Source organism: Phasianus colchicus, chromosome 14 (assembly GCF_987193195.1).
Source record: "Phasianus colchicus chromosome 14, bPhaCol1.hap1.1, whole genome shotgun sequence".
NCBI classification, from domain to species: Eukaryota; Metazoa; Chordata; class Aves; order Galliformes; family Phasianidae; genus Phasianus; species Phasianus colchicus.
The window spans coordinates 10,945,969-10,959,515 of NC_143449.1; the positions used below are offsets into that span (position 1 = coordinate 10,945,969).

Genomic DNA, 13,547 nt, shown 5'->3' on the forward strand with positions numbered 1-13,547 from the left:
GGCCCGCCCCGCCGTTCCGATTGGACGTTGCCTTCGTCAACCGGCTCTTCGCCCCGCCTTCCGGCTCTTTCAGGCTGCCAGGGTGGAGGGGAATGGCGGCGGCACGGGTTGAGGGGTGCCGGCGCGGTCGGGTGGTTCTGGTCGTTACAGCTCTCAGTGCCGCCCGTTACAAAGCGGCCCCGGAGCCGCGTGCCCCGGGCTGAGGAGCTTCTGCCCCGAGTTCAGCAGCGCGCCGCAGCAGCGCCCCCTGCCTGCAGCGCCCCCTGCCGGCAGCGCCGCGACCGCGCTGGGGACAAAGCGGCGCCCCAGGCGTGGCACCGCCGCTCTGCGTCCGGATGGGAGGAGCGGCGCAGCCTGTCAGATCTTAACGCTTCCTAGTAAGAACAAAAAAAGCCCGCTTAGCCGCTTGTTTGCAGCTGTGTGCTGCGACTGGAGATGGAAGACGCGTGTAGCGGGGAGCAGGCAGGCAGGGCGAGCGGCAGCAGGGAGCCGGAGCGGGTGAACAGCATACAGTTAAACAGATGTGCAGAAAGGAGCTTGGAAACGGGCAGGCAGTGCGGCTGCTGGAACGAGGCACTGCTGGTTGCAAGGGAGATGAACGGATGCAGTGGCTGTGCCTGGAAAAAAATGCATCAACTCCTACTTCATGTTTGTATGCACGGAATGTGTATGTTTTGACCTGAAATTAGGGACTTCGTTTACGTGCTGCTGTGGTTATTGTTAATGTAGGCAGGTTGCTCTGAAAGCAGTGCCCCCTATTTATCTCCACGGAAACTACAACAGATACAAAGAGCACAGTAACACTGGTAGAGCAAATTCTCGGCTACAAAACGCTGTTTTTCGACACAGTCACCACCATCAGCTGTGCATTTTCACCTGTAATGAACCAGAGCCTGCGTGCCGTGCTCATACAAATGGCACCAGGGGAGGTGAGCCAGTGCTGCTGTCACTGCTGCTGAAATGCAGCACCTGCTGCCTCACTGGGCCACATCCGCTGTTGGTATCCAGAAATGTTCACCGAGTGTCAATGAATGGCAGTGGGTGCCATTTTCTGCATGGGGGAATTAAATTCCAGCCCTTTGCTTCAAATGCACTTCAGTGTCAGATGCCATTCCGTCAGTCTGCCCCTCTGCTGCCGTCTGTCACGGGGCAACAGAATCTCATGGGATATTGGAAGGAAGGTTCGGCCTCACTGCCATCCCACCAGCATCTGCCTCTGACGTTGTGGGCCAACATCAAAGCTTAGAAAGCCTTACTTTCAGAGTGGCCCTTGCAATGCTGTAATTGTGTAATCTTATTTTTCCATGTGTGAATGAAACATCAACATTTCATCTTCCTGTAATCACTGTAGTTCAGATTTAGCCTTGGGATTATGACACACTCATCTTGTTGACTCTGATTCTCCTGACTGCGATCTGCATTCAACTTCCAAAGCAGCTTTCGTTCTGTCTTGTTCTTATTGTGTGTTTGCAAATACAGCTTTTTTCTGATGTAAGGTGATCTGATGGATAAAGATACAGATTTCCAGCCCCAGGGTAGAACTGAAATGAAGGATGACTTATTTTAATCATTTCTGACTAATTTGGCTAGCTTCAGTTCTTTCTCTCCCCTTCTCCCTTACTTTGGTGTTTTGTTGAAGCTGCTTCACAAAGTTGTCAATTTCTTTCCACCAGGAAGAGTTCACAAGGCTATAAATTTAGCTGTTTGTTCCAAAAAAAGAAACGGTATAAATAACTAAACTTACACAGAAGTGGTTCTTGGAATTCAGTTTCAGTTTTGAACAGCCTGATGACACACAGACTGACCTTTTAGTAATCCTTGTTGATTGTAAGCGGCGCATTTTGGTACTTGCTATCCGGTCAGCATTGCACCTCAGTCAGAAACATCTCAGTTCGTGTTTATAACATCCTCTTTCAGACTTGCTGCCATTCTTTACTCAAAGACTGCACACTTTTTCCAGTGGGATCGCTTCTGTTTTAAAGGAAAACAAAATGGGGAACTGAATCACACGCACTCCAGTTATTGCTCACACAGCAGTGAAGAAAAAGTATGGGAGACTGTTCCCTTAGAGCAGCTGTAGTCGGAGACGTACTGGCCATGTAACAATTCAGCTTTCTAACTGCTGGAATTGGTAAGTCTGAGCTTGTTGTACTTTTATACTTTTATTCACCCCCTCTCCCCCACTATGGTTTGTTCCAGAATGCAGGCACTATTTATTTAAAAGAGAATGTAGTTTTTCTTTTTACAATGACCACGTTTGAGCTTTTATATTAGCACTGTAAGCATTTTCAAAGCAATACAGCAACATTTGTAATCGTTGATGTTCAACAAGCTTTAGATTGCTGAGTGCCTTTGTCTTTTGAAAACAATACTTAGTTTCATAAGTCCCATAAGAGCTTAAGAAAATGTTGTCTTGTTTTTTTTGCATATGTGAATGATTCTGGAGAGAAACTAAACAGTTCTGCTTATGTAACCAGGAGAAGGCAGGGTGTACTGTCTGTCTTTGCTTTGGTCTCACTTGGAACCATTTCACAATTGCAGCACTAAGTTCAACTTTTGGTAGGGATCAATGAAATTTAAGCTAAAAAAACCCCACACAACACACTAGGGATGTGTGAAGGTGCTTTAAATATGCAGAAATTAAAAAGACATTTGAAGCACAGAGGAATTTTATTGCGTTTCCCATTCTTCTATAACAAAGTGGTTGCCATCTTTCCCTCAATGAACTTAGGTCAGCTTTAAAGGCAGTTTGCCATTGATTTTAACAGTAGGTGAATTGAAAAGCAACGATAAATAATCATAAAATGTATTAGATTTTTTTCTGAAACCTGTCAGCTAACTTGATTATTTCTGTGCATTTTGTAAATCTGTAAATTCAGAATCAACCTTTAAGTCTGACTTGGATTTTTATTTCTTTCCAGTGTCAGCTCTTGAGCTCATAGAAATTGTCTTCCAATGGAAAAAGTTGTTTTGTAACTGATGATAATGATGTAGCCATCAAGTGAAATCGCTTTGCTGGCCTTTATGTGAATCCTTACCCACTAACAACTCGTGAGTATCATCTCTCTCAGCTAGCCACAATGCAGAAGAGATACCTGGGTACAGAAGTGTGTTACTAGAGGTGAACAACCTAGCGAATGCCCTTCCTGTATCTCCCCACCTGAGTATGGATTAGATCCTTAGAAAAACAGTTTGCTTTTTATTAAAATAAATATTCTAGAGAAAAAGCAAAATCACAGTCTGTCTTTATGAAATATACATTCTTCATTTTATACTGTAATTAATATTTTTCAAATGAGCTTAAAGTATTTTTCTCATCTTTCTTTCACTCATAGAACTACATGGAATTCTGGTGATTAGACTGTTACTCACACTTGTCATCATGTTGGCAGAAGGCATCTTAACTAGGCTCATATATAAAGATATCTGTCATCAAGATAAGCCTCACAAATCTCATGCAGCCAAAAAGGATAAAGAAGGAATCTGGAGAGAGAAACTTGTAGACAACCCAAAAATTAAAGGATGTGATGACGGACTTGAGAATCCGGACAAGATCTCTGCTGAAAGTAACCAAATGGAAAACAAGAATGGTCTTCAACAGAGAGCCACAACACAGTTACCTGCAAAGAATCAAACTGCAGTGGTTAGGAGAACCGTATCACGAGCTTTGCGTGTCCCCGAAAGAGAACAACGTGATGAACAGGCGGATTTGTGTCGATCCTGGTCTTGCAACAGCATTTATCAAAACTACCCTGACTTACATATTGGGGGAGACCACGTGGGAGACCACACATGTGATTCAGGTTGTGTTTTGGACCATGTGTGTGATGAACTTTCTGACGGCCCCGTTATACTGTCTGTAGATATTCCTCTTGGTCAGTCCCCCCTGTGTGAGCATCCTGAAAAGCCAGGAGTAAATTTCCTGTCCGGAGATGAAGCTGGAGAAAGGAGCATGATGTTCTGTGAGGAGCCTCTTTCAAACTCTCTGCTCAACAACTATATGGAAGCAAAGGTGGCAGAGCTCTATAAGCAGCTTTTTGAAGAAATCTTGACCAGGTGTGGTTCTGTAAGAAACCTCCTCACTTGCAGTTTAAGAAGTAATGTGGATCAGATAAGCTTTCAGATATCACAGGAGCAGAATATAGAAACATCAAAAGCCAGAGAAGTGCTCTTACAGTCTTTAGCTTTGTTCAGTTTGCGCAACGCTACCAACAGAAGTAGCTCTGAGTTTAGTACTCCAAACTTGCAAATATCAAACCCAGCAGGTGTGAAAAAATGCTGCAGGACGTGGTTTGCGTCGTGTCTGAACTGCTCAGCTGAAGAGATGAATACAGGTCGTATACCAGTGTTTCATTCTAAGGATTAGATTGGAAAATGAAAGCATGTAGACCCCACAGACTTTTTCAACTGTTTTCATGCTTAAGCCATACTTTGTCTGTGATGATCATTAGCAGAGTAAGTAAAGGTCACTGTTCTCTTTTTTTTCTCATGCAGAATTTGAAACGCATTCATCTCTAAAATTCTATTTGATTTCCCTGTAAAAATGTGTATGACCTCCTTGTAAGACTCTGTCTGAGTAATGTACTCATGTTTCATTGGATTTACTCCTGCAAGAGTAATCAATCAAGGCAGAAGTGCTGCTAAAACTTTTGTCTAAGAGACTGATCCACCCACCTGTATGTAAGAGTCCTTGCTGGACTTTGGATTGTGCTGCAGAGCTGAAGCTCAAGTTTTGGATATTCAAGTACAAATTTTGTTCTGCAAAGTTTCATCACTCACAGTGGCTGGGAAAAGATTTCTTTGGTTTGAAAATCTTTCAGCAGATGGAGATGCTCGGGACTGAATTATTTTGTGTCTGGAATCATACACAGGAAATGTATCAACATGAAATATCAATCAAGACACTCGTTGCATATGTATGTTTATACTGCATAGATAAAGTATGTCACAATGAAAATCTAGGTGAGATAGCTGACCAAGAATTTAAAAATATTTTCTATAAAAATGTTTTTCTTTTAAATGAATTTTACTTCTCTGATTTCATCCTCTCAGCTTTCCTTCAGCGTATTATATATTCAGTTTGTATTTTTGGTAAGTGGATTCTGTATTTCTTTGAAAATGAAGCTCGTGCAACCTCAGCAAGCTAACACTGCTGCAACATTCCTGGAAAGCTTCCTTCATCTTCATTTGGAAATTTAAATGTACTTTTTGATATGAAAATGTCATTACTTAGCATTCAAACCTATTTTCTTCTTTTGTTTTGTTTTGTTTCTTCATGGCAGGCATTTCAACTGGAAATTAATCACTGTGTCACCATTATAAAATAGTACATTAATTAGACTAATAATTTGTCTGCAGAAATTTTCTTCTAGTAAGGAAAGCTCTTCACATGCACTATGATTTGACACACCTACAGTTCTGGATTTGCAATCATGAAATCCAATTCCAAAATATACCAACGAACTTCTAGAACTACAAGCTTCCAAAACATGTGTTGATGTATTGTTAAGTCACTTCATCCGGGTCATGGTGGCACTCAGTGCATCAGTATGGGATGAGTTACACAGCAGAGCTTCTCAGTGAACTTGCCATCAAACAGCTGACATAAACCAAAACCATCGTTGTTTTTGAGACATCTCTTAAACTCTGATGCAAAATATGCATTTTTTAAATCTCTGTCAACCCTTCAGGAGAATATGAAAGATCTTGTGATCTCTAGGTAATAATACATCAAATGCAAACACATTTGTGTTTGTAAATCAAGGCCCTTGACATCTGATCATTCCTTTGAAGAGATCAAAGTTGGTGTTTTTTTTTTTATTTTTATTTTTTAATCCAGCATCTTCAGTTCGTGGTCTTTTTTAAAATTGAGTGCTGGATTTTATAATGAAAATACCACTGAGCATGAAAGTATACCCCAGAACACTGAGAAGATCTGAGTTTGCAAGGGATTAACCTTGGAGCTCTTGAATTCAAGTAATTTAGCTTCATTAGTTGCTTTTTTTTTTTTTTTTAATAGAAACTGTGTGTTAGGGCTTAGAGTTAAAACTGTACCTGTTTTGGCCTATACAGAGAAAGAAATTTGAAGGAGACCCAAGCAAGCACTCTTCTCTCCAGATGAAAATAACAAGTAAAGACAATCTCTACAGAGCATGTGGCAAGTAATTAAATACAATTAAACTCATACATGAGAAGACCTGAAGTGAATTTCCCTTGCCTGATCAAAAACTCCCATTGACGTTGGTAGTGTGAGAAGTATAAGTCACAGTGAAGCTGGTTCCTGTTTTCTAACAGGATGATACAGAAGTCACTTGGCTTTTAGCATGCCTTGCCCTGATCCTGCACGTCTCATTAATCCCTTTGCAGCACTCACAAGCAAGTCAGAAGTCCAGTGGAAGAGGCCAAAGGACTTCATTAAATTCTGGAGGAGCCCAGAATGGGCAGCACTGAAGAGTTCCTTGGTAGAGGTGCAGAGAAAAAGTTAACTGAAGGTGAGGTGAAAAATTTTCAGATGGGTTTGCAATTAACTGTGAAAAAAAAGTGCTCTATGGCATTTGTGCTGCCCTGGCCTCATCTTTAGTTTTCCCTGGAACGTACTTATAGTTCAGTCCAACCTCCTGAAAGAAGTTAATTGCACAAGGTTCTTCCTTGGGATGTGTAGAAGTCAGAGTTCAAAGCTGAGGTCCAGGTCCTGGTGTTCTCTGTCCTTCCTCCCAGCCCTGGGTAATGGGTTAGAGGAAAGCTGTGCTTCTCTCCTGCCAGCCTCAGGATGGGGACCCTGCATCTTCAGCTCCAACACCAACAGCAGCACAGCAGGAGATGCAGTGTTGTGAGCTGCTGCATCGGGACAGGCCTTGCTGGGCCCGCTCCTCTTGTCAGCGGAGTGGCGGAAGGGAATATGGAAATGGGTGTTCTGCAGTTGGCCAAATCCAGCCTTACCACGAAGCTCCATCGATCCCAAACCATTTCAGGGCTGTTTTCAGGGCTCTTTTTTGAGTCACTTTTCTGTGTGGACAATTTTAGCTGTAAAATTTACAGTAATGTAATTTACAATAATGTAAATGTTAGAATGAAAACACAAGGCAGCAAGCCATGTTGTGAGAAAAGCTTGTTATCTGTAGCTTTTATTAGAGTCTTTATTATAAGCTGATGGAGGCAAAGAGTGTGTCAGATAATTGTGGCAGCAGCTATACTGAAACCAGCCCTGCTGTTGGTGCAGATGAAGCTGCTGTAAGGGAAATACATGACATTTTGCAGACATGCTTTTGAGTTTTGTTTTTCAAACAGAAGAAATATAAGATGATTTGTTTTTTAGAATTTAAATAAACACAGAAGGTAGAGGATGGAAAAGCAAAATGTGTTTTCAGCTAATTTATGTAGCTACTCCTGTAGGAAACCTGCAGGTAAATTTGCATTGTTAATATACATTACCATGGAGTAGGTTTTGTTATTGATGTTATACAATTCTGCCCATGGAAAAGTATTGTCTGTGTAGTTTTCCTGATATTTCTTACTCAGATTTAATAAAAAATGGAAATAATGTCTTTGAATTGCGACTTACTTAAGAAGACTTACTTAAGAAGAGATCCCTGTGCTGTTGCTGCAGGATACATTTTAGGAAAAAAATCGTATAATTTCTATAAAAGACGAGACAAATACAAACTTACAGTTCACTTAGATACCATCCTTAGTTCCATTTTATTTTAAGTGATATATTTTAATTCATGGCATGCTTCAATTTATTTATTTCTTTATTTATTTAATAAAGATGTTGAATCACAATGTAGATTTAAATGAGTAAATCTCCATCAGCTGTGCTGGAGCTCTGCCTGTTTTCACTAACAGGAAAAATGGCTCCATGAACTCCAATTACACAGGAAAATCACTTACAAGGTGTGCTTTTCCAGACTGCTGGAGGACAGCAGATGGATTTCATTACCAATGAAAGCAGTGCCTTATTTTACAGGTCACACACATGGGGCCAAGTTCTGACTGGCAGCTCTGTTTACGTGTGCGCCAGAAAATCTGAACTGGAAGGAGAAATTGTGGCAGGGAATTTGCAGCTTTCGTTTCCAGTTCTCATTCAGCATTCCCACAGAGAAGTGTTCATTGAGTGCTACGACCCTGAAGGTCTGCTTTTTTATTTTGCACGTTGCTCCTGTTCTACCTACAAGCTTCTAAAATGTAGGTATTTGATATAATTCAATTTTTTTTTTTTTTTTTCTTAATCAGAAGAACTCACTGCTGAATTCCTGCCATATCTCCATGGGGTTAATTTGTTTGTGACAAGCACAGCCCCCTGTGGGTACCACTCTGAATGCTGCTGCCCTGGTGCGTGCTGCCTGCAGGTCTTGTGGGGTTGTTAGAGCATTTGGTATTGCTCTTTGGATCCCAGGAGCTCAGGGGCCCTCCTTCCCAATGCCTCCCACTGGCACGCTGTGCCACATATGGGCTGTAGGTATTGCCCTTCTTGTACAAAACTCTGCCCTCTTTTGTCAACCGTGTCTATCAGGACAGTATTTTATTTTCCTTCTGCTGGTCACACGATGCTCCAAGCACCAGCTTTGCTGTGAATGTGAGTCTTTTTCCACTGAAGTTCTTTGCTTTGCATTAACCACAGTGGCTGGAATTCCCTCCCCAGGCCTTTGTATCAGGCTTTTCTGCAACAACTCAGGTTCTGCTGTATCCAGGTGTAGGAAACCCCGTAAGGAGGGCTCTGCAAGTCTGAAGATACAATATAGAGCTGAGTTTTCTTTCGCATAAATAATAACACCTTAAGTTATGGGAAATGGCTGCTTTACAAAAGCAAGATAAAGCTGGTTGTTCTCAGAGTGCTGAGGGCAGTTGTGGTCTCAGAAGGCTGTTGGCTCTGTGGCAGGGTTGGTTGGGTTATACATGCAAATACACTTGGTATCAGAGGATTTACAAGTAAACAGCTCCATACTTCTAAATACGCCATGGAATGCTGCTGACGTGTAAGTTCTGACTTAGGTTTTAGGGATCCTCAGAAAGATTCTTGTTTTGTGCAAAAATATGACTCCTTGACACACTGTGCTGGTGGGTTTTTTGTTCTTATTTCCCATCTGTGCTGACAACATACTTCTGCTTTCCATTGCTGAATTTCTACTGCATGCTGTGCTGCTGACCAGCCTTCTTCAGTGCTCTTTCCATTGCTCAAACCTATAAAACTGCTGTTTCTGTAGTTACGTACTACTTTGGGATGTGATGAAAGCTAACGAAGTCCTGAGCAGGCTGAGGGTATCTGATGGAAGCTTTGATCTCATTTTGTGTTCCAGGTCGTTCAGCTCTGTCAGACTGTCCCTGTGGGTGAGCACAGTGTGCCACACTGCCCAGTGGGTGACTGATGAAGGTACTAAGATACCACTTCATAAGTAATATAAATACTGGATTTCTTTTTTCTTTTTAAACAGTTCCTTCTTGAACTTGCATGCATAAAGCTCTAGGAGGATAGCCAGTTACTGCTTGCCTGATGAGCAGTAAGGAGCAAGGCTGCTGAGATTTGGGCTGGGTTTTTTTCTGAGGCTTTTGGGGAAGTGCTTTCGTTTCACTGTGTGCTTCCCTCACTGTCACTCAGTGCTGCAGTTGTTCATTGATCCTGACACAGCTTTTCCTTGTCCAAAGACCCCGAATTCTGTTTCATGTTGGAAGAGTGAGAAATCACAGTTGCCTGCTCGCAGTTTTTCACGTATATGAGATCAGTATTACTGTTCTGTTTCAAATGAAGGAAATTTGTGACTTGGGAACATAACTGCAAACTGACTTCCAAACAAGTCCTGGCTTCATGTCTTAAATAAACAGTTGCTTTTATTCTCCTTTCCTTTTACTTGAATTAAAGAAAAATAACTTCACAGCTCTCACTCTCTTTTCCAAGAAATGTTGCATATGCAAACGTTGTGCAAGAGAGGCTGAGGGAAGATGTGTCTGAATATCTGCACTGGTGGTGTGCTCAGAAAGGAACTGACACAGTTTCCCTTTTCTAACCATTCACCACTCGGCTATTGAGCATGAAATGTGGAGCACCAGTTGCAGCAACACAGCTGCACTAACCCAGCTCTCAGAACGACTCGCTGAATGTTTCTGGGTAACAAATACACCCCAGGAGGTAGCTATCTGCTTATGTTTATTCCCCAGAAAGACACCCCAGGCTGCATTCAGCCACTGCAGGACCTTAGAAGTGTGTGTCCCCAGCAGCATGGCTGGCAGCGAGCCCACCCATGGGCGCTTCAGCCTACCAGGCTGAAGTCTCAGGGTTAATAGATGGTAAATAGATGAATTTCTGGAGACACAGTGTGCTCCACACCTCCAAAGTGAAGAATTTCTATACTACTGTATAGTCTTGGAGCTACCATGTGTTCTTGGATCTACTAATTTACAATGCCGAGCTTTAGTGCAAGTGATGCTGCATCTTGTCTGCTCCGATTGCTTCGTGTTCCTCTTTGGCTCTTGTTTTATTTTGTGATTGCAGAACTGTGATGGTGGTGAACCATGACAGCAGTTATTTTCAGCATTTGGTTTGTCTGGACTAGTGTATTTTCCTGGTGGGTGATCTGTGGTTTGGTCAGGGAACAGACAGAGCTGAGTAAAGGGGCAGAACCCAGTGGGCTGGGAGGCTTTCTTCCATTTCCCACACAGCTGTGTCTGCCACCCACCCCGCAAAAAGGCTGAAATGGTGGCAGAACAACACTAACAGTAAAGATGCAGGCTTTCCCAGGTAGAATGATGGAGAAAAATACTGAAGGCCATTTAGCGTACTAGTCGTTTAAGCAGTTGCTCAGAGTGCTCGAGCTCTTACTGACAAAAGCGGTATCCAAACAGAAGCTGGTGCCAAAATGATTAAACTGCACTCCTCCTGTAGTTGCCCTGTAGGAATTCATTAATTGGGAAGTTGTTAAACTCGAGGTTGTGTTGCAGTGAGTGCATAGCAGTGTTGCTCGGAGGGCTGTGTGACAGGTCAGGGTGTTTGCAGTACGGCAGATTCACCAACTTGATGGTAGGTGGATGTTCTTCCCTGTGGGCTGCAAATCAATCTGTGGTGTCCCTGCCCGTAGCAGGAGGTTGGAACTAGATGATCTTAAAGGTCCCTCCCAGCCCAAACCATTCCAGTGAGCCTGTGTATTCGCCCAGCTCCCTGCAGCCTGGAGTTGTTTCTCAGCACACTGATGCTCTGTGATAGGCTGCAGCAAAAACCAACGTGGTATGAATTAAATGTTAAGGGGTTTTGTATTTCTGCTTTCCAGAAAAGCTGGGAGTGTGATCCATCCCAGCAGTCAGTGTGATGAGGGTTTGGTCTTAATTGTGGTTTTGACTAAATCTTGCTAAACTCTGTGTCTGCTTGGTGAGCTTTCTGTGTTTGCTTGTAGGCTTGCATATGGATGGAAATATGTACTTTTCCAGCCCTGGTTCTTCAAGAAGATCAGTAGCTTATGCACAGCCTTCAGTAAACATTGAAATGTAACAAAACTGTAGGCAATGAGAAGTGCAAAAAAAGAAGGTGACTACTTGTGAAATCGTGGGCAGGTTCCATCCTAATCAGGAAAAAGATTTCACTCATTCATAAACTGGAATGACTGTCTTCAAATTTTAGACAGTGTGTAAACAAATGGCTGTTATTCTGCCATCAGCTGGAACAGGGGTGTTCACAACAGCAGCACATAGCTCAAAAGGCAGAAGAGAGGTAAGGGCTGAAGAAGCGAAGCACCAAAGCCTCACAGCTTACAGCAGAGCCTTGCTCTGAGGTGTCCTGGGGTGAACTGTTTGCTAGAGGGACTGCAAACGAGTAATAACCCCAAGCTTTTGAAAGAAGAAATATATCTATGCAGATCAGCTGCCTTGTGCTGAGGGCTGGCAATCACGGGCTCACAGCAGTGGGAACTGCAGTGTTGGGCTGAACCCATCCGGTGGGTTTGCAGCTTGGCAAATTACTTACTGCTGTAATATGAGATTCTATGTGCTTGGTGTATATGGGGGGCTCAATCCAACGTGGGATTTTCCCGTATTATCAGCTACAAGCTCTGAAATGTTGAGTACATATAGTTAAGATTTACATAAATACTTTACTGAAATATCTCCTCATTTGAGGCCCACATGGTACCTCAGCTGAAACGTACATCACAAATTAGTTCTCTTCTCCTCCATTCCTCAAAGGCACAAGGATATTCCAAGTTTACTTATAAATTTCAGTAGTAGATACATGAATTTCAGGAGGTGATGGAAATTGAGATTTGGTTTAGTGTATTTATTTTCTCATTAAGTGATGCATGCATCAGTAGTTTTTTTTTTTTTTTTTAAAAAAGGCATAAGTTAAATTAGAAAAAATAACAAGACAGAAAGATAAAAAAAAATCACATATTTCACTTTTAAAGTAAGGAAAAGAAAAATATTTTGTTGCCACTGGTTAAGGAATATAATAGTAACGTTCTAACAAAACACTTTTGTTCTGGGGTCCTGAGTTCTCATCACTGTTACTGTATTACACAATTTCTTCTCATAACGCTATCTCTTTCATCAGGGACCAGTCAATAAAATTATAGGGATCAAAATCTAGCCCTGAAACCTAGAAATGGGGAGGGTACATTATGCTATAAACAAAAAACACCCCAAACCCCATGTCAGTAAACATATGATCAGATGGTATTCACATTAAAAAGTGGTTCAATAATATCAATAGCCATTACAAGAGGGACAACAAGTATTGTGTCATCGTAGCACTCGGGAAAAACATTTTGCCATTTAGTTATGAACAAACCAGAAACAGCACGTAATGAAACACGAAATATAAAGTTAAGGGAAATAACAAGATTATTTAATTGGAACTTAAGAGTGAAACAACTGAAAATGTAAAAATGAAGGAAAGTCCTTCCTTAAAAGTAATGAGGGATCTGATTCCTCATTCCTTTTCCCATCCCTGCCTCAGTGGAATGGAATGATTGAGAGCAGAGGGAGAGAATCTTGTGGGAATTCTGTACTCCAAGTGTCTGCCCTGCAGTTCTGCTAGCTTCTTGAATCTGGTGCCACTTTCCTTTGTATATTTAAAAAACTTGGTTTACTAAGATGGCTCTAATGGGAGATTTGGTTTTGTTTTTTTTTTTTGCTTAAAAGTCAGAAAGTGTGCTAACGATGTGATTAATACACATTAACAGTGGTGACTTAGAAAAGTTAATGTTAGAGAGCTTCACTGCATCTCCCTCATACCCCAAAGTTTATCTTTCTCCCTACAGGTCAGATCAGAAGCAGCACATGGGATGCTGAGAGCTGTGGGTGTGTGTCTGTATGATGGGTTCTGGCCTCCTACAGAAAAGTGGGTCACCAGCATCTTGCTGGCAGCTCAATTTTGGTGTCATTTAGGCAGCTGCAGAGAAGCAAAGAGACCATCGATCAGTCTAGTAACAGCCTGGGGCCTCTGTTTTAATTACATATGTGCTTTGGACTCGATTCATCCCTGTTGAAGCATTATTAACTTAAATGAAACTCCACAATGGAGGAATTTGACCCAATATGTTGGTGGGTTGTTTGTTTGTTTTTCCCCT

At 42.0% G+C, this 13,547-nt stretch overlaps 1 protein-coding gene across 3 annotated transcripts; it reads left to right on the forward strand.

Annotated features, from left to right (window-relative positions):
- Positions 1 to 56: 56 nt before the first annotated feature.
- Positions 57 to 4,386, forward strand: LOC116229685 (TLR adapter interacting with SLC15A4 on the lysosome-like). Of its 3 annotated transcripts, none has more exons than XM_090150237.1 (4): positions 57 to 377; positions 1,918 to 2,131; positions 2,922 to 3,051; positions 3,336 to 4,386. In XM_090150237.1, the coding sequence occupies exon 4, from the start codon at positions 3,383 to 3,385 to the stop codon at positions 4,364 to 4,366; it is 984 nt and encodes a 327-aa protein (XP_090006363.1). In that variant the 5' UTR covers positions 57 to 377; positions 1,918 to 2,131; positions 2,922 to 3,051; positions 3,336 to 3,382; the 3' UTR covers positions 4,367 to 4,386. The 3 variants fall into 3 exon arrangements, with proteins under 3 accessions (XP_090006363.1, XP_090006364.1, XP_031450187.2); XM_090150238.1 differs by having other exon boundaries at positions 1,961 to 2,131; XM_031594327.2 differs by having other exon boundaries at positions 57 to 2,131.
- The last annotated feature ends 9,161 nt before the right edge of the window (positions 4,387 to 13,547 follow it).

Bases quoted from the DNA above. Each gene is read 5' to 3' on its own strand.
- LOC116229685 (XM_031594327.2), top strand. From the start codon at position 3,383: ATGTTGGCAGAAGGCATCTTAACTAGGCTCATATATAAAGATATCTGT.